Source organism: Calidris pugnax, unplaced genomic scaffold (assembly GCF_001431845.1).
Source record: "Calidris pugnax isolate Ruff unplaced genomic scaffold, ASM143184v1 scaffold418, whole genome shotgun sequence".
Taxonomy (NCBI): domain Eukaryota; kingdom Metazoa; phylum Chordata; class Aves; order Charadriiformes; family Scolopacidae; genus Calidris; species Calidris pugnax.
Genome location: NW_015091199.1, coordinates 343,147 through 363,113, shown reverse-complemented (window position 1 = coordinate 363,113; position 19,967 = coordinate 343,147). Strand labels below are relative to the sequence as shown.

Below are 19,967 nucleotides of genomic sequence, written 5' to 3'. Positions count from 1 at the left end.
GAGCTGCCCAGCAGTAACAGCACACAAAACAAAGGTTGTTCAGTGCTCTGCATCCTCTGGGTGATGATGCAGGAAGAACAGATCCTGTCATGAATCCGTCCCCAGCTTCCCAACCAGGCAGCCAGGCTGGAATTGTTCACACTAAGAGTTTATCTAAGGGCAACAAAGCTGGTGGGGGGTCTGGAGAGTAAGTCTGATGAGGAGAGGCTGAGGGAGCTGGGGGTGTTCAGCCTGGAGAAGAGGAGGCCGAAGGGAGACCTTATCGCACTCTATAACTACCTGAAGGGGGGGCGTAGAGAGGCGGGGGGCGGGCTCGTCTCCCAGGTCACAGGAGATAGGAAAAGGGGAAATGGCCTCAAGTTGCCCCAGGGAAGGTTTAGATTGGATATTAGGAAACATTTCTTCACCAAAAGGGTTATCCAGCATTGGAATAGGCTGCCCAGGGAAGTGGTTGAGACACCATCCCTGGAGGGGTTCAAAAGACGGGGAGACATGGTCCTCAGGAATGTGGTTTAGTAATTTTTATTTCCTATTTCTTATTTATTTTTTTGTCAGATTTAGGTTGATGGTTGGGCTAGATGATCTTTAAGGTCCCTTCCAACCTAGACGATTCTATGATTCTGTCCACCGAGATCAGTAGTTTCAGAGGGACTATAATTATTTGTGAATTTGGGCTCCGTTTGAAAGGACAAGAAGCATCTGTTACCTTGGAATAAGCAAAGTGTTTCTTTTTGACTTCTGTGGTTTTAGGGAAACTTTACAACTTTTCACTTGTAATTCATCTAGAAATACAGTTAATATCAGTAGTGGACAGAACCAAGTGCCTCCTCCTGTCCAAGCAAAGCTTTTTTTGTTCCAGAAAGAATATCTAGAACAGTTGATTTTAGGTTTACCCAAAGTGATTTCTTTCCCCTGGGTGTTTGATTCAACAGCCAACACAATACAACCCCACTTATTCTCACAGCCCAAGTATACTTTTTTTGCCACACACCAACTGCCAGCTTCAAATTTTCCATACTTTGTGGCTGAGTCAGAATACATTTTTCTCTCCAAAATTTAAGTTACAGCTGCATGGTCATTTCTGAGAACAGAGTTTGCCCATCAAGGAGGACCATGAGGTTTTCCCACTGCTTTGCCTGAAATCACGAATGTGCTGGGCCCAGATGGGGCTGCTCCATTTCTCAAGGAGTTGCACATGCATTTTGGGTGAATTATCAGCCTCTGGAAATGGTTGTTTGCAGGTTAGTTTGCAGACTGCTAGTGCCACAAAATATGCTCAACCTCTGGAAAACTGGGTTTCTCTGGTGGAGCAGGGAGCAGCGGGCAGCCTAGGGACCAGCTGTGCCCGGGCTGCCCAAGGTCTGAGCATAACTGTGCCCAGAAGCTGATGCCTGGGGAAAGCAAGCAGGCAGGGCCAGTAGGTACAAGATGGTCCAAGCCCTGGTGATGCCTGGCTCAATGACTTTGCGAGATGGAGTTGGGACATTTGTGTTTTCTCTTCTTTCTTGCTTTCTTTGCTATAATGTCTCTGTGCCAGTTTGGAAAGCCGTGTATGCAGGACAGTTCAAAGTCTAGCACTAACTCACCATGTGCTTAGCTTCATGTCTAGCCCCTGAAACCCCCATGGTGGTCCACCCTCCTGGCTCCCTCCTGAGGGCAAATGGAGATGATGATGGCCCTTTGTACATTGATGCTGTAGAAAGGATGGCTTCCTCCAGGACCTTTGCCATCAGAAGGACTTACTTTCCCAGCAGAGCTCAATGGGCAAGTGGAGAAGGAGGCAGTGGATAACTGGTGAAGGCAGGCAATGGCTCACTGGGACCAAAGGAATCCACTGGACCATGCAAGAAGGAACAGGACAAGGGTGGCAAACTTGAGTGCTCATGTTCTGGCACAGCTGTGTTTGGCACGGGCAAGGGCCACACCATTTTCTGAGCTATATCCTCAAATTGTCCTGTGGTCCTTGGGCTGGTGCCTGCCCAGCAGTGCCCAGGTGCAGGCAGAGTGCCAGTCCTTCAGGAGCCTTCAGAGGGCAAGACTCAGGGCAGGTCTCCAGCTCCATGTGGCCACTGCTGAGCTCATCTTGTGCTGGGCAGCAAAGGCAAGGCCACCACTGCCTGGGCCGCAGTACTTGCCTAGCTAAGGTGGGACAGGTTGTGACCCAGTTCCTCTTTGGTGGGAGGAGCAAAAAGGCTCCCAGGCAGCAAACGCGAGAGTCCAGGTTGTTCTGGGGCTTCAGCCCAGCTCTGCTTGGCTGAGACGCAACTCAGGACAACTGGCAAACTCCTCCGAGACAGACGGAGCAACAGAGAGATGGCAAGTTAGGTCCGTTTCCCTCTTTACCCTCCCGTCCTGGAGCTCTGCCACCTCCAAAGAGGGGAAAGATGCCAAAAAAAATGCAACTGGAATATGAATATGGTGTTCAGACTGCGGCAGTGGCTGCAACCCAGCTTGAACTCTCTGGCGGCAAAGGTCCGTCCTGCGCTGCCGGCAGCAGGGACGATGGCCAGGGGCTGCCAACCCCCCCCATTCCACCACCAGCTCATTGGCGAGCTCCTTGCAGCTCCTGCCTGCACCCCACTCCCCTGCCCCCAGAGCTCTCCCCCCTCAGCACCCGCGCTCCTGGGCATCCCCAGGGCACGGCAGCGGCTGCTGACAGAGTCCATCTGAGCAGAGGCGACAGAGGAGAAGTAGCCCCAGCACGGTCACTCCTGGGAGCGGTCCCGGCCGTTAGGTTTGGTGGGGTCTCGCCTCCATAATGAAACACGCAGGGTGCAGAAGCCACACGTGTCACGATGGAGGGTGGAGACAGGGATGCAGAGGTGAGGTCCATAGAATCATAGAATCATAGAATCATAGAATCATAGAATCATAGAATTGCCCAGGCCGGAAGGGACCTCCAAAGGCCATCTAGTCCGACCCCCCCGCAGTCAGCAGGGACACCCCCAACTAGACCAGGTTGCCCAGGGCCTCGTCGAGCCTCTCCTTGAATATCTCCAGGGATGGGGCCTCAACCACCTCCCTGGGCAACCTGTTCCAGTGCTCCACCACCCTCACAGTGAAGAACCCTCTCCTCATCTCCAGTCTAAATCTGTTCCCCTCCAGCTTGAAGCCATTGCCCCTCGTCCTGTCACTGCAGCCCTTTGTAAACAGGCTCTCCCCAGACTTCCTGCAGGCTCCTTTCAGGTACTGGAAGGCTGCTATTAGGTCTCCCTGGAGCCTCCTCTTCTCCAGGCTGAACAACCCCAGCTCCCTCAGCCTGTCCTCGTAAGCCCTCGTCCAGCCCAGCTGAGTGGCACAGGAGTGCCAGGGATGGACACCCCTGCTCAGGGACCTGTGTCTGGGGTTCCCTGCCTGCCTCCAGCACTTTGGGTCTAAACAGGGCCAGAAGCCCAAGGAAAGGCTCAGGTAAAGGTGCCACAAGCCCTGTCCAGTGGAGGGGAGTCACCTTGCCCTCCTCACAGAATCACAGAATCTCCAGCCTGGGCAAGCCAGCAGCTGCAAGGGAAAGGGGGAAAAGGAGAAAACTGGGTTAAAGAGAGGCTGTGGTAGATCTGCTCAACCAGGGTTGTGGAAGCACCAGGATCTGTGTTAAGAACTGGCTTCCCCAAGTTTCGGGGGGTGAGAGGTGTGTGGAATAAATTACTTGTGACACTGACTCCTACACTTCCAGACTCACGCGGGATTTAGCCACCAGACTCCCAGTTAAGTCAGCGCCAGTTATTAAGGTCAGGAGAAGTCGGGTGGCTAAATCCTATCTGGGGGCTGCGGCACGGCAGGGCTGTGCCAGCCCAAGGAAGCATCCCGGCTCCTGGTGCTCCTGGGGGACATCCCCTGGCACTGCTCCCCAGCACCCAGAGCAGCCAGGGACCTGCCCCATTGCAGGCTGGAAACCAAATAAACCAATATGCATTGCATCCAGCTCCTCCAAGGGGCTATTCTGCAAAAAAAAAAGAGGAGAGAAAAGGAGAGGCAAGGAGAGGCAAGGAGAGGAGAGGACATATCTTGCCCTAATCCAGGAACTGGTCTGTTTTGCTGCTGGTTTCTGAGTGGTTTCACTTATCTCTTTCCTCCTCCACTACCTGAGGTTTCAAATGCTCCGGGGAGATGTCTCCATTAACCACAGTTTTCTTTGGCAGTTATATTTCATTATAGTCTCTCTTCCCGCTAATCCTTCCCAGCTTTTGTTGTTGTTATTTTTATTATGATTGTTTTCACAAACCCGTTGTTTCCAGCTGTACTTAACCTGGCCGTGTCCCTTTAAATACCACAGCCTGGGCAGAATAGGGGATCAGTCCTTTGACAGGAGCTAAAGTCCTGTTTGATCTGGATTAGATGCTGATTTTGCTTACCAGACTAAAGACCGAGGGGGACCACGCAGCGCCTGTGTTTGCACAAACCTGCCTGGTTGCATTCCTCTTCCTCCCGGTGTCCAGCCAAAGGGGTGAGCATGGGGCTGTGCACACAGCTTGAAATCCAAGCAGATAAACAGTCACTTTGTCTGGAGACGTAAGAAAATGGAGGTGGGAGGATGGAGTCAGCAGCTCCGCGCTGTGCTGGGGAGCTGACTCGGGTTGCAGACCCTCCCCAGGGCGCAAGCAGCTCAGCACCCACCACCCATGGGCATCCCCCAGCCCTCGGCAGAAAAGGAGGGCCCAGCCCAGTCTTGCTGCCCGTCTTGCAGGATGGGACTTAATTGTGGCATCCTGGGTCCCTGATGACCATCTCATGATGGGGCCGGGTAGGATGTGGGGGCAACTAGACTTCGGCCATGCCCTGCACCCAACAGTTTGTGTTTTCTCCAAGGACCCCCATCCCCACCATGTCCCTTCTCCAGCCCCAGGTCCTGCCTCTAGTGCCCTTGTCTCTCTTCCCACTGCCCAAAGGACAAGTATTTTCTCTTTCCCTCTGCAGTCTCCCTCCCCTCATGTCTTGTCCCTTCCCCCAGCCCGGTCTCCTTGGAGCCCCCAGAAGCAGCAATGTCTCCTCGGTTGTCCTCCGCCTCAGCCCCTCCTGCCACACTCCTTCTGCAAGGGACCGCAATCGAACCAGGCTCCAGGAGAGACGGCGGGGGCCACCAGTCAGCTCGGGTGCTCCGTGGACCGGAGCTGCTGAAGGGGGGGGAGCCCCCATTACACACGCACGTACTTGCAGCAAAGCCAATTTATCCCTCCCCCTGCGGCTGTCTCGGTGGAGGAATGTCAGGACTCACCGCAGGGCAGCGAAGCGCACCACCGGTGGGACCCCCGGGCCAGGCAGAGCAGGCAGGAGCTGGGGCTCGGGGAGAGCCCGGTGCCTGCACCCCACACCTCGCTGCAGGGAGCGGGGAGCGCACTCCCCAGGCTGATTTCACCCCACAAGCTCCAGGTGAAAAACATGGGGAAAAACCTGGGGAAAATCCTCCAGCTTTCCTGGCCTTCTCCTTGCAGCAGGGCAAAGTGTGTCTCCTGTTTAAGCGGGCAGGCAGGACACTGAGCTGTGCCAGGGGAGCATCTCCCACCAGAATGCTGCCCAGGCCACCCAGCAGTGGGAGACCTGTGTCCACAATGGCAAGACGGAAGGATGTCAGTGGTGGTGATGCCACCACAGCACGAGCAGGAGCATCTGGGGGGTCACAGGGCAGAGCTAAGAGGTGCTGAGCTGTGAGGAGCGCTCCTGCTCACTGCCCAGGTCCAGCATGATCCCGCTCTGCAGGAGAGAGGTGCAGGACCAGCAAGACCTTCCTGAGTTCCCATCTCCTGGCTGGTCTGCTTCCAAAGATCAAACTGGAAACAAAGCAAAACAAAATCCACCAGAAGTAAGGCAGCTCATGGTCATGTCACTGCTGGAGGTATCATCACCCACAACAGATGGAGCTTTAAAAAGAACAGGGCCAGCGAGTGAGATAAAATGCAGAAATTAATGACTGTAAAGGTCAAGCGGGATGTACTCATCGAGGCCCCTGGCCTCAGCGCCTGGAGGTGGGCTTGGCTGACTTGCACTGCTGCAGTCCCAGTTTGCACAGCCAGAAGGAGAGTGGGCACTGACATCACCTGCCTGCCCGCATCCCTGTCCTCCAAGAAAAGAGGTTGTCCCCCCAATGGCAGGGGTAGGTGAGGAGATGCAGAAACCCAGGGTCTCCCAGGGCTCTGCCAGGGCAAAATGGTGCTGCTTTTTGGTACATGCAGGTAAGAGAGGGGAAAATTGTCCCACTGTCTTGTGCTTGGCCATGGGGAACCTTCATGGCAGAAGGTGGCCATGTGAAAACCCTGGACACTATTCTTCTTCAAACAGGAAGAGGAGAATGGGCAATACAATTAAGTAGGTGGCACCAGTTGGCACATGGAGGAAAAGGGACTGAATAATTTGGGAGGTGTCATCCATGCTTGCCCTGTTCTCATACCCTTCTGGTGTTTGATAACCTGCTCTAAACACTTGTTGCCTCTTGGGTTTCCCCATGAGACAGAGACCAGAAGCTCCTCTACCCCTGGTAGGCCTGTTCCAGGCTCACCAGGGCTTAGGGAGAGGGGCCTGTGCTTTGAGATAGGCTTCAGACACAGTGTCCAGCCAGGCCAGCTGCATGAGAAGTCAACCCAAGATCTCAAAGGCTTGGGACATGGTGTCCAGCCAAGGCCAGCTGCAGAAGAAATCAACCCAAGGATCTCAAAGGCTTGGAACATTATGTCCAGCCAAGGCCAGCTAGAGAAGAAGCCAGCCCAAGGGTCTCAAAGGCAAGGCAAAAGAGGGCAAGGTACCTTCCTGCCCCGTGGAGGTCTCATTCTCAAAGATGATGATGCAAAGAAGGTCTGCACGACTGGTTGGAGGAGCAAGGACATAGCAGCCTGGTCTTGGATTCCCACTACCCAAGGTACCAGCTGGATGGCTTCTCCAGCACTAAGTCCACTTGCAGCATTTTGGTGGGGAGACACACAACCCCCAAGATTGATGCTTCACTGGGGCTGTCAGCATCAGCATCAGCCAAGGAGGAGGCAGGTTCCAGGCTGCAAACCCTCCCAGCCTGGACTGGTACCTGTCGTCGCTGCTAAGCCCCTGCTCAGCCGCTGTCATTCACCCACCATCACCCAGAGGCTGAAGGCTAATGCCGCACCAGACGCTCCCTCCCTGCCTGATAACACAGCGTCTTGCACTGAGTAGCCTCCTTCTGCTGTCACAGGCCGACCTATTTCTCACAAATCCTGACTGCTCTGGCCTTAAAACATCTTGACGCAGTGCTGAAACTGGCCTTGGCACAGCAGCAAGTCCCCGATTAAGCGGGAGCCGCCACGGCTCGGCGTGGGCTTTGCAGCCAGCAGACACCGGCTGGAAGCGCAGAGCAGCTGCAGCGCAGCTCGAGTTGGGGGGCACCTACGTGCTCACCAGGAATAATCAGGAGTTCTTCTTGATTAAAAGGAGAGACACCACAGCTCAGGCAGGCTACACAGTCCTTGCCACCGACAGCCATGGGATGCCGGAGGACAGCTCTGAGGCTGAAGGAGCTGGGATGATGACAATGGGCCAGGGATACAAGAGAAGTCCTTCATGCAAGGAAAACCACCATATGGTTCATGCCACAGGGCACAGGGATGGGGGCTGAGACCCCAGACCAGGATGGCTTCCTCCACAGAGGCAGCACTGCTGAACTGCAGGAAGGGTGCCAGGTCTGGTGGCACACTGATCCCCAGGGCAGGAGGTCCTCAAGCAGTTTCTGTGCAGCCTCAGCTGCAGAAACCACCCAGTGATGCCTGCAGCAAAGTCCCCAGCCTCCTGCAGAGCTGCAGCAGGGCGGCCAGACAGAGCGCTTGGCCAGCTAGAGACACAGCTTTGCCTTACTGGGGATCCAGCTCATCCCAGGGTGGGCTGGTAGGGTGCAGGAATGGGTGTCAGCTCCCACCTACAGGATCCTTTACAAGGGTTCTGCTGGGTAAACATCCTCCTGCCCTGGTTCAGGCATGGGGAGGTTTCAGTGCGTGGTGGTATGTCAGGAAGCCTGGAAGTCCCAGGGGGGATGTCATCCACCCCATGTGGATGTCAAGCCTCCAGGTGATGAAGGATCTCCCAGAGTTCCTCTTCCCTGAGAAAAGCCCTTGTCAGGCTTGCTGTGGTAGGGAGACAGCAATGAGTACAGCATCCCAGAGTCCTGGTGGGACCCTCCCACCCCCTGTCCCACCTCGACACAGGAAGTTTCCCATGCTCCTTCCCAGTGGAGAAGCTACAAAGAGACCAAGGAACCCTCAACCTGAGTTTGAAAAATGTGCAACTATTCAGAAGAACTTCAGCTGGGGCTGAAAACTGAGCTGGAAACATCCCAGTCACCTAGCCAGCTCTGGGGAGCTGTACTGGGGGAGGTTTATTTAGATTAATTCTCCCAGGTGAGCTGGTCCACCAGCCCAGGGCTGCAGCCCTGAAGATGATCAGACAGCCTGAGCAAAGTCAGCCGTGCGGTGGTGAGCATCCCCCACAGCTGCCCATGCCCAGCACCAGGACATGCTGGGGAGCCTCCACAGATGGCTTGGCCTTGCAGGAGATGCTAGACATCTCTCTGCCTGGCATTGGGGATGGCTATGCCCTGCCTTGGCCCCACAGCCCCCTGGGCTGGCAATATCCCCACCAAGCAAACCCGAGCTGATCCCACCACCCCAACCCACTACCACCATCTTGCTCTCGGCGTGAACCACTGGGTCCACCCAGCAACAACCAATACTCGATGCTGCCATCTCACCAACGAGGACCTCCCAACCCCCCCCTTGCCAAGCCCTCTAGCCCCTCGTTTTCCCCCCATCCCCCTCCCCGTGTCCCTGAGCCCCCGCGGGGAGCATGGCCGGCCCCGGCAGCAGGAGCAGGCTGCCGGCCGGGAGGTCACGCCTGGCCGCCAGCGCTCGCGACGAGCCCGCCATCCGGCTCAGCTGAAGCACATTTTGTTCGGCGCTTCCTGCATCCTGCCCCATCCCCGCACCGGGGGGGTGGGTCAGCCCGGGGTCAGGCCGCTAATTGTAGCCTTGGGGATGAGGTGGCTGCCAGCCCACCGCCACCGGGCTGCGACCCAACACGGGGGTCCCGCTGCAGGGAGGGATGGGTGACACCCCGCAGCTGAGCTCAGTACCCCGCAGTGTGCTGCGGGACGGGACATGCCTCTGGCATCACCACAGGGGTTGCAGCTCCTGCTGCCAGCTCTGCTGCAGCTCACCCCAGGCTCAGGGCTGTGGATGCCATTCTCTCCAAGCCAGGCCAGCTCCACCATGCGAACCACCGCTGGCATCACTGCAGTGCCACCGCACACCAGGGTCCGTCCTCTCTTGGCATCGCTTGCTGGCACCTTCCCACATGGAGCCACCAAGGCCAAGAGAGGATTCAGTCGTTGGCTGTGCCCTCTGCGAGAGCTCGCCCCAGGGCCAGAGGCAGGTTTGTTGCCCTTCTGCTAACTCTGTTTAATGTGGATGTTAATTAATAAGTGACCGCAGGCACTTGAGGTAGCACCCAAGGTGCCCCCTCAGTGCTGTGCTCAGCTCATTATCATCACCCCGTGCTCCCCATGCCACTCGGCTGTCGGTGGCCACCACAGCACCCAGCCCTGGGGACAGCAGCCCTGGGTGCCACTTCCCCACCAGGAGCTGGGCAGGCAGTGGGTACAGCCCAGCACAGAGGCTGCACCTGATGTTGGCACTGAGAGTGGTGGAGATGATGGACTTCACCCTCAGGTGGTGCATCTAGCAGTGGGGTAGGGAGGCCACCAGCAGCCTCAACAGCTCATCTCCAACCTCCCCATCTTCCACCTCCCCACCACCCCGTCCCACTCACACCCAGGGTTTGAATCCCACCCTCTCTCTGGCTCCTTCCTTTCTCCCAAGCCTGTTTTCCCCCACGATGAAACTCCTGCTCTCCCATCCCCTGTGAATGGCCGTGTCCTTGCTGCAAGCATGGTGCACCCAGCTATCACCGCCCTCCCCTGCCAGCGCCCACAGTCTCTGCTAATGCCCACCCTCCCCGTAAAAGCCCATGGTCCCTGCCATGCCCCGGCCAGAGGAGCCTGCAGGTGCCGGCAGTGAAGGCAGGGCATCGCTCCCAAACCACCTGCCTGTACCACACAGAGCGGCTGCACCATCCTCCTCCCATCAAGTTGCTCCTTGGAGCATTTGGGCTGCCACAATGCACCCTGCCCGTGTCCCTGTGGGGGTTATGGGGACACATGCCCTCTGCTTGGTGGCTTCCCTGGGGGGAAACCAGATCTGGGGATGCTGGTGTCCCCGAGGGGAGCAGGCAGTGCGTGCACAGCAGGGTTTGCCATGTCCACAGCTGCCCCTGTGGCACTTCACCGAGAGCCATCGCTCATGCCCAGCACCAAGCACAGTACTGTTGTGGGTGACATGGCCAGACCGGGGGGAACAGCCCTGTGGGGCAGCCCCAGCAGTCCCCAGCCCCTGCTGCTGGTGGGATGAAGCAGCACCCCCACTCTGCTGGCCCCACACTGGGTTGGGGCTGGAAAGCTCTGCCTGCCGGTCCCCAGGACGCTCTCCCAGCATGGGGCAGGGGCTAGCTCCCCCCCAGGTGCCAGGACTGTGCATTCACACAGCCCACCCCGTTAGCCACAGTCATAAAAAACCAGCCAGACTCCATTTTCCCATAACAACTCACCCCCCCACCACATTCCTGCTAAGTGGGGGGGCTGTTGCCCCAGCAGCATCAACTGGGAACTAGCTCCCTGCAGCCCCTTGCCAGTCCCACCCCACTGGGTGCACCAGCCGGGCACCCCATGCACTGGAGCGCATCTGGGCCGCCAGCAGGGTCCATCTGTCCACACAGCCTCGATCTTTGTCCCTCACCACACTGGCCCAGCTCCATTGCCATCACCATGAGCTCCAGTCATCCCCACAGCCATCCCCGGGCCCGGCCACCAGCATGACCTGGGTGCCCAGGGACCAAGCTCCCCCCCAACTCCAGGAGCTGCTGGGGCGGGCGGGTGGAAGGCTGCTGGAGGTGGCACTCAGGGCAGTTTTCCCCAGGGACCCTCAGAGCAGGGTCGCTGCCCAGCAGGGATGGAGCCCATGCAACGCCATTCCCCCCCCCAGCCCCTGCGGGCGCACATCTGGTCAGCAGATGCTGGGCCAAACACAGCTGGAGCTGGGGACAAAGGCTCCGGCGACCTCCTCCCGGCCAGGCAGAGCCGGCGGTGTGGTGTCCAGGCAGCTCTGCCTGTTCCCCCAGCCTGGAATGACCCTCCCGGGGGCTGAAAGGGCTCATGCAGCCCAGCAGCAAGCCCACCGGCCTGCCCACGGCCGAGCCCATCCGACATCCCCTCCACCCTGGATGGCTCCTGCCCACACAATGCCGGCACGAGGCCAGCCTGGAAACCCATCCATGGGCGGCACCAGCCGCTCAGCATCCCAAACCCACTCACCTTCCAGAGCTCGTTTTGGACTTGTCCCCACAAAACAAGCCTCGCCACAGTTCTCCATCACACATTAACGACATTGCTTTACCCAAACCCATGGTGCTGTGCTACCCGGGAAAACTCCAGGCAGGTCAAGCCGGGAAATATCCCCGTGAGGAGCCGGGGCTGGCTTAGCCCAGCCACTGCCGGGATTAACCGTGCGGATTTAGCAGCTGGGGTGGCTCCAGCTCAGCTCATCACATCCCACCGTCCCACCTGGGCCAGCCACCGCCGCGCTCCGGCTCCGGCACTGGCACCGGCGAGGTTCCCAGCAGCCATGGTGGGCAACGGGGGGACCGGCCACCACTGGTACTGGGGGGCCTGGACAGCTGGAAAGAGGGGTGGGAGAGAAATAACAAAGCTGTAAATCATGACACAAAACATGCATTCATTTTATTCACAAAAACAGCCTGGATCGCTAAAACATTACAAACAGCATTTCAATTTAATGATGTAGAGAGAGCTGGAGAGACGGGGATTTGAACAGAAGAGAAATATCACTTTTCGTAACTGCTTCAGCACAGATCCTGCAATATTATTTTTATTTTGATTTTTACCTTCAGTAAGTTTACAAAAATTACTTCTAGGAGTAAACCGTTGCAATTAGGAGGTTTTTCTGTATGCAGTGTTTCTTGTTCTATATTAATAAACTAACAATGACTTTTTTTCTTTTTTCTTTTTTTTTTTTTTTTTTTGTTCTTCTTTCCTTTTTCAAAGACCGCTGGTTGTGTAGCAATTGTTTTCTTCCACCTTTTATACCGAACCTCTTGTGGGTTAAACTTACATAGGTGAATGGCTAGGAAAAGGGATACTACATCGCTTTAAACATATTCTCATTTATAAACATGAAGTTGAGGCATTCTAGAAACTATCCACTCTATTGTATGATGGGAAAGAATCAAATAAAAAGTATAAATGAGGGTGCAATTAAACAACTGTGCTAAATTACAGTAGTGCTTATTAGTAACTAGATTTTAAAAGGTTACTGTAAATTTACATTCCCTACACAAGTACTGCATCTTTCACACATAAACAACATCAACACCAAAACACAGAAAGAAACTGATTGTCCATACTCTGTCTATTAAGTCTTGGTACTTTACAGATCCATTGTTTTTTTCTTTTAATTATTTTTTATTTGAAAAGCAGTTAAATGTCTGACTAGGACTTGAAGATGTTAAAACGAACGCAAAAAAAAAAAAATTATAAAAACAGGAATGAGATTTGCGAGAAAATATTTTTGGTTCTAAAGAGACACAGGTGCATCCATTCATTTCAGCCAAAAATCCCTTGCCTGAGACAACACAAGCAAGCAGTGACATTGCACTTGGATGACAGAGCTTTGGGATCCCCGTTCCTACTGGAACCATCTGAACGCGGCTCCTGTAGGAAGCATCACCTTCTGGAAAGGAAGAGAGAGAGGGAGGGGGGACAGAAGAAGAAGGAACAAGGTGTTAGGTTGGGCTCAGCACAGCCGTGCAGCACCGGGGCTGTGCACCCGCATCCCCCCGGCCCCGTCCCGGCGTCCCTCTCACCGGCCATGGGGCACTGGGAAGCCGGCCGGAGGAAGATGGGGGTGCCCCCGCCGCAGCCCCCCCTCCTCTCCCCGGCAGGGCACCCGGCACAGCAGCTCGGCCATTGTTCCCACGTCCCCGCGCCACGGCCGGCACAATGGCGCAGCCCCCGACTTCCCCTCCGGCCGACAGCGAGCACAATGGCCGGGCCGCAGCGAGGCGGCATAGCCCGGCCCAGCCCGGTGGCCCCCTCGCCCCCAGCCCCCACTGCCCCCGAGACAGCCAGCACCATCAAGGAACCTCTTGGCACCTCACAGGGGGAAGAGGGATGAAGGTGGCCGGTAACACAGTCCAAGTCCCACCAGGCTCAATTCCACACGCAACAAAGGGCCTAATGGCCGAGGGGACCTTGTTGAAGCCACCTCCAGGAAAGGTGGGGTGGGGGCAACGGTCCCAACGGCTCTGCAGTCCTCTGGAAGGAGGACCTGGGACATTTTCCAGCTGGGTAAAGGTGGGAAGCCCGTGCAACGTTCATGAAACCACAGGTGGAATGTGCAAGGACCATGATATCTCTCAATGCCAACAGCCCCCCCCCGCCAGGCAAGGCCAAACCATGCCAGACAGCAGATAGGGACACACGATCACCATAGGATGTGCCTCAGAAGGCCCTTTGGTTCTTGCATCTCCAAACAAGCAAGGGACACCAACAGGAACCAAGCCCCAGGCTGTGGTGACGGGTACGGGGCAGCAGGCTGGGCTGCCATGGGGTGGGGGGGGACAATCAGCACCAGCTCCTGGCATTGAGCCTGGGTGCAAGGCTAGGTCACCTCATCTGTCGTCCCAAGAGTCACAGCCATGCCACATCCAGTCTCGTAACCCCATGCAGGAGCCAGCCAGCTCTCATCAGGTCCGTCTCTTGGATCAAGACACCCACCAAGCCTCAGTGAGTAACCCGGGCAGTGTCTCCCCCACCCCTACAGGAAGGACACCAACATGTTCACTTCCACAGGGACCATGGCCCAAACATGGGGTTTGGGCAAGGCGGCGGGGGAGGGGGTTGAAGGACAAGAATGGGCAGGAGATGGTGGTGCCCCAGCTAGGCTGCCAAGAGATTGCAGCTTCTCCTGTTCCCAGCCCGTGTCTGGTCCTCTGGGCAAAATGAGCTGGAGCAGTCAACGAGCAGAGAGCTGCAGACATCACCACCTCCCCGAAGGTCTCTGCAATGTCATCAGGCATCTGAAGAAGACGCAAATGTCTCTGGCCAATGACGCACAGGGCTGTGGCCCAGCACACCCCCCACATTGGATCCCACCCAAGGCCAGCAAAGATGAAGAACCAGCAAAGCAGAATGTGGCAGACTCACCAAAAATGGCCACTTAATCAGAGACATCATCCCAGGAGAGAGGAACAAGGGGACTGGGGGCTCCTAATGGGTCTGGAAGGAGATGTCTGATACAGGTCACCTTAAGGACCTCTGCCCCTTCAGTATTAAAGGAAGATAGACAATCAACTCCAATTTGGATGCCCAGGATAGATCCCCCATCATCCCCATGATCATAGAATAACAGAATAGTTTGGGTTGGAAAGGACTTCACAGACCATCCAGTCCTACCACCCTGCTGTGCACAGGGATATCTTTTTCTAGATCAGGTTCCTCAAAGCCCTGTCCAACCTCACCTTGAACACTTCCAATGATGGGGCATCCACAACTCCTCTGGGCAACCTGGGCCAGTGTCTCACCACCCTCATCGTAAAACATTTTTTCCTTATGTCCAACCTAACCCCGACCCCTTTCAGTTTACAACTGCGGCCCCTTCTCCTGTTACTGCAGGCCTTGGTGAAAAGTGTCTCTCCATGAGACTCATATGAGGGTGCCAGTGACCTTCACACCAGTGCTAGGTGGGGCCCCAAGGTGCTCCACCAAGGCTTCTCCAGATGGAGGACAGCTTTGTGGAGTCAAATCCTGACTATTCATGGCTTTCGTGTGCCCTACAGCTCTGGAGACAAGCCCAGGGTGACCTGTCCAGGGCTGGCTACCAGCCCCTATGGTGTTACCTGGGACTGTTGGGGCTGGCAGAGCCCAGAGGAGCCTAGTGGTGCAGGGACATGCCGTTGCCTGCTCCAAGCATCCAGCGTGCCTCACCAGCCTTCGAACCTCAATCAGCCACCACTGGGATACCAGTGGCAACCGGTTATTCGGGCTCTGTAGATGTGCAGATAAAGCTTAACAGCGGCAGCGGGATTTAGCCCCTTTTTTATGCTGCCATAAAGGTTTAATTCTATTTTTTTACTGCTTGATTTTAGATCAACGTTTAATCACAGCTGTGGTCCCTGTCCAGGCTCTCCGAGGATGCTCCTTGGACTCACTGGCAGACCAGAGTCACGGAGGCTGCTCTTCTCCTGGGCAATGGCACAGCCCCGCAAAGGGGCACGAAGCGTCACAAAGCCCAACAAATTTTTCAGCCCCCTATAAAGAGCGACTGAATGCCCCCTCCTGTCCTGGTATCAAGTGTGATGGCACTTTACAGGGACGAGCAGTACATGGAGCTGCTGAGCCATCTCCAGATGGGTCTCCACCACAAGGCACGTCTCAGTGACTGCCCGGGGTGGCCCAACACAACACACTGCCAAGGTTGGGGCTGGCTGAGGTGGGGTGAGGTTTAATGACCCGGTCATTGACTCAGGAACATCAGGCAGGGTCCCAGCACCCCTGTCCCAGCCACATACAGCCACAATCTCATTCAACCCTACCAAGGTCAACACACAGCGCAAATAGGTATCCTGACAGAGGGGAATATATGCTCCAAAAAGGGGATGGTGATACCCTGGAGTGAACCACATCTGCCCATCTCCATTGCCACCGGCAAACCATCTCTCCTCTGCTTCAACACACTTATGGTCACACCCAGGAGGGATGGGGAGCTATCCTTGCTGAGGTCCAACTCTATCACACACAGAGCCCTATTTCACTGGCTCCAATTTCTCAGCCACCTACGGGATGGAGAAACCATCCATTTCCCAAGGAGGTGACTGTTTCATAGGCTCCTGGTGCTATTTACTGTCCCAGAACCCGGAGCAGAGCCAGGAGAAGGAAGAGGCTCCTCTGGCTGCTGTGAGCTCCAAGTCTATTGACCCGCTTTAGGACTCTTTGGAAGAGATGAACTTTTTTTTTCCCTTTCTCCCTTTTTCCAGATCACTGACTCAGCAAATTAGAACAAGAATATAATTTAGCAATACAGCGGTTTTTGAAAGACACAGTCCCCCTCTCCTCATCCCCACCACCCAAACAGATATTTTTTTTTCCCCTTCGCTATTCATTCAGAGCTGATGCTAATTGAAAAACGTAGAACGTGGCTAAGAGAACGGTGGGTTGTCTCTTTGGGATGACCAGAGAATGGGCAATGCCCTGGTGCCAGGATGGCCAGCTGATGGCCAGGTGACTTTCAAGCCTTTATCAGCTCTGGGGATGCGCTCCCTGTCAGGAAGAAGCCCATCGGCATAGCCGACAGCAGGGTCAGCTCCTGGAAAAATCAAACTTGGCTTAAGTGTAACACATGGGGGACATGGGGACAGGTCTTGGCCCAGAGCAGCCACGGGTGTGCAGCAAGAAGGGGGCTCTGCCGGAGCAGCATGCCCCTGTGCCACCCCTGCTCCACGTCCCAGTGCCACCAGCACCCAGCCCTCACCCACACCATGCCACCGTGGGCACCTGCCCATGGCCCGAGCTGAACTTCAGACCCACATGACAAGCCAAGTCACTGGACATTTCCTGCGCTCCCCGTGCACATAAACACACCTCCCTGGAGAATTTGGCAAGGTGGCACCCCCACCCAATAGCAGCTTGGAGCAACCCTCCTTCGAGGCCACGGGCAACACCCACAGAGGGATGTGGTCCCCAAGGGTGACAGGAGTGACAGCCCAAGTACTGCCCCAAAGCCTCAGGCTGGGGGGATTAAGGCATCCCCGCACTCGGCAGTGGCGGCAGGAGCGGGGATGCTCCCGGCTGGGCTGGTGCCGGAGCAGGCACACCGCCTGCAGGGACTGCAGCCTGGCTGCCACGGGGAAATCCAGCTGGTGCCTTATGGACCCACCCTGACCACCCCCGCTGGGGTTTCACTGCCACTGGTTACCCCCAAGCTCTGCCCCAAAAAGCCGGCTCCTGTCCCCCCACCCCCCAACCCCATCACTGGGGCAGAAGCTGCTCACTGGGTCAGGGAGCTACAGCCCCCCAGGACAAGAGATACTGGCACTTCCCGCTGCTGCCTGTGCCTGCAAAGGGGGCAACGAAGCCCAGCACACCCAGGGACCCCCGGAAGAGACCCCAGCCCTCCTTCCCAAGCCAATCAATCCCAGTAGCTAAGGGAGGGTGGGACTGGGGGCACTGGGTAGAGCACACATCTCATGGTGAGAACTGTTAATGGAAAAGGGAAAAATAAAAAAGTAAGAAGTACCAGGTGTTTTATTATCTAGGGCAAGATCCGAACCCAGGAGCGCAGCCTGAGGAGGGGTTAGGGTGCCTGAGAGGGGCCGGTTACCTCCAGTGCTGCAGAAGGCTTCTTTTTGAGTTCTTCACATTTTCGGAATTTGCAAATCTGGTGGCCAGTTTTGCGATTCCTACAACTGCTGCACTGCTCGCAGTTTATCCGTCTTCGGCAGGGCGGGCACATGCCGCATCTTTTCCGTTTCTTTTTCCCCGAATTGATGGCAGATGCCAACTCATTCTGCATGGGATACTCTGCCAAGCCAGCCATATGGAGCGCGCTCTCTGCCAGAAACACGCCGGCAGGGGTCATAATGAAAAGGCCTGGGTTGATGGGAAAAGCCCCCAGGTAAGGAAAATCAGAGGGGCCGTTCATTGTCTCTGCAGCTGAGACTGCCTCCATGTCAGAGATACCAGTCCCGTGGTCGCTTGCTAGAGGAAGATGCTCCTGTACCACTCTTTTGAGCATTTCTGTCGACTGAGCAAACTGTTGTAGGGCGGTCTGTCCTTCTGGGGAGATCTCCGACACCCGGTCTAATTTGCTCAGCATACTAGAGATGTTTTTGTGCTTTGAGGTAGAATGACTTTTATCCACAGTCGCTTCGTTGCCATTAGCTAAGGGGTTGCCTTTCTCTGAATGTTCGCTTACCGAGCTGCTGCTACCAAAGGTGGAATAGTGGGAGAGTGGACGGGACTTCTTAAGACTTTTGTTCAAAGGTTCACTTATTATTCCACTTTTGTTCCTCCTCTCGGAGTTGACGGGGGGTTGAGAGTCATCTTGGTTATTTTTTTCAGTCTCTGGCTTGTTCCCAGTGTCTTGATGGGAGCCCGAATTTGACATGGTGCCCAGAGCACAACAACAAAACCAAACCCAAAATTTAAAAAAAAAAAAAAAAAAAAAAAAAGGAACCAAAAAAAAAAACCCAAACCCCAAAAACCCACCCCCAATGCCAAAGCCAAAGATCCTCAAAGCCCTTCTGGTAGCACCAGCACACCAGCCACCGGGGAAAGCTCAGACAGGAACGCTCATCAATGGGGCGTCTCCTCCAGTGTCGGCTGCAGAGGACTTCAGTCCGATCTCAGTGCAAAGACATACTCTGCGGCTCTGGTACACAACATGCGGCTCTGGAAGTGGAAAAAAAAGAGAGTTAGCGCTGGCAAGAGCCAACAGGCTTTTCAAAGCGGCTCTTCCTCCCCCTGCCATGAAAGTCTCAGCGCCGTGAACAAAGAAACTCCAGGGAACGGACCTCAGTGGAGATCTGTCCCACTGCTCTTTAAAAGGGTCGCCATCCAGACAGAAATGGGGGGTCACTGGGAAGTCCTGGCCTGGGAGCAATGGCACTCTGATGCTTAAAGGCTCTCTGTGCCCAGCTCTCCTCCCCAAGGGACTGCAGCCCCAGGGAAGTCATGGGGCTCATCTCCTGCTCCGCTCCAGGAGCGTGCAGCCCCCACACCAGCACTGGGCAGAGGAAGGAAGCCACATGCGGAGCTGTACCATCCACCTCCAAGCCCCACAGGGAGCCCCAGTGTCCACCTCCAAACCCCACCAAGAGCTGCAGCATCTGCCTCCGAGCCCCACGTGGAGCCACAACATTCACCTCCAAATCCCATAGGGAGTTGCAGTATCCACCCCTGATTCCCTGCAGCACATATCTACAAGGCCCATGAGGAGCCCCAGCATCCACCTCCAAGCCCCATGGGTAGCCATGCTATTCACCTCCAAGCCCCATCTGTAGTGATGGCATACACCTCCAAACCCCATGAGTAGCCATGGCATCCACCTCAAAGCCCCAGGAGGAGCTGTGGTGTCCACCTCCAAATGCCATGGGCATCCATGGCATACACCTCCAAGCCCCATAGGTAACCATGGCACCCACCTCCAAAACCCACAAGGAGCTGCAGCATCCACCTCCAAACCCCATGAGGAGCCACAGCGTCCATCTCCATGCCCCATTGCTGACCTCCTGCCATGCCCTGGCATGCCTTGCCGCAGGCGCCCAGCCGCTCCGGCGGAGGCAGGGGCTCAGCAGCGATGGCGAGGCCCCCCCGGCGCCGTTCCCCGGAGGAGGGGCGATGCCGCTGTCCCCAGGGCGGTTCTGGGGCAGCTGGGCCCAATGTGGCTGCAAACACTTGTTGTGAAATTCCTCCTCCTCCCCTCCGGAGCACGCACGCACGCACAGGCACCGCCGGAGTAATCAGGCTTTAGAGGAGAAAAGCTGCAGGGCTTAGCAGAGCAGGAACCCACGTCCCCACCCCGGCAGCAGCTGGGGGAGGAGGCCCCTCGTCTGCCCCGTCTCTCCATCCCAGCTCTCCCGGCTGCCTCCTCTCCAGAGCCCAGGCAGGGACAAAGCCATGTGCGGAGAGCACTGCCAGGACCCTTGCTCTTGCCCGGGGGTGATGGGGCATCACCCATCACCCTTCATGTCCCCACCGTCACAGCTGAGCCGCGGTGCAACACCAGCCACCCTGCCGCAGCCCAGGACCCTTCCCCACGGACACGGAGCTGTGGGCACTGCCGTTAAAATGCTGACGGGGACAAGGTCCCCCGTGCCAACCACCACAGCACTGG

General features: G+C 56.1%; 1 protein-coding gene across 4 annotated transcripts; it reads right to left on the bottom strand.

The window, feature by feature from the left end:
• Positions 1-11,772: 11,772 nt before the first annotated feature.
• Positions 11,773-19,296, bottom strand: CXXC5 (CXXC finger protein 5). Of its 4 annotated transcripts, none has more exons than XR_001413925.1 (3): positions 19,276-19,296; positions 17,370-18,523; positions 11,773-12,806 (listed from the first exon to the last, which is right to left on the bottom strand). XR_001413925.1 is itself a non-coding variant. In XM_014959679.1 (3 exons), the coding sequence occupies exons 2-3, from the start codon at positions 18,237-18,239 to the stop codon at positions 12,762-12,764; spliced, it is 828 nt and encodes a 275-aa protein (XP_014815165.1). In that variant the 5' UTR covers positions 18,240-18,523; positions 19,276-19,296; the 3' UTR covers positions 11,773-12,761. The 4 variants fall into 4 exon arrangements, 3 of the variants coding, with proteins under 3 accessions (XP_014815165.1, XP_014815164.1, XP_014815163.1); XM_014959679.1 differs by having other exon boundaries at positions 11,773-12,803; positions 17,454-18,523; XM_014959677.1 differs by having other exon boundaries at positions 12,123-12,806; positions 17,454-18,523.
• Positions 19,297-19,967: the final 671 nt, after the last annotated feature.

Bases quoted from the DNA above. Each gene is read 5' to 3' on its own strand.
- CXXC5 (XM_014959677.1), bottom strand. From the start codon at position 18,239: ATGTCAAATTCGGGCTCCCATCAAGACACTGGGAACAAGCCAGAGACT. The intron at 12,807-17,453 runs GTAACCGGCCCC...CTTCCTTTCCAG, and splicing joins AGCCTTCTGCAGCACTGGAG to AAGGTGATGCTTCCTACAGG.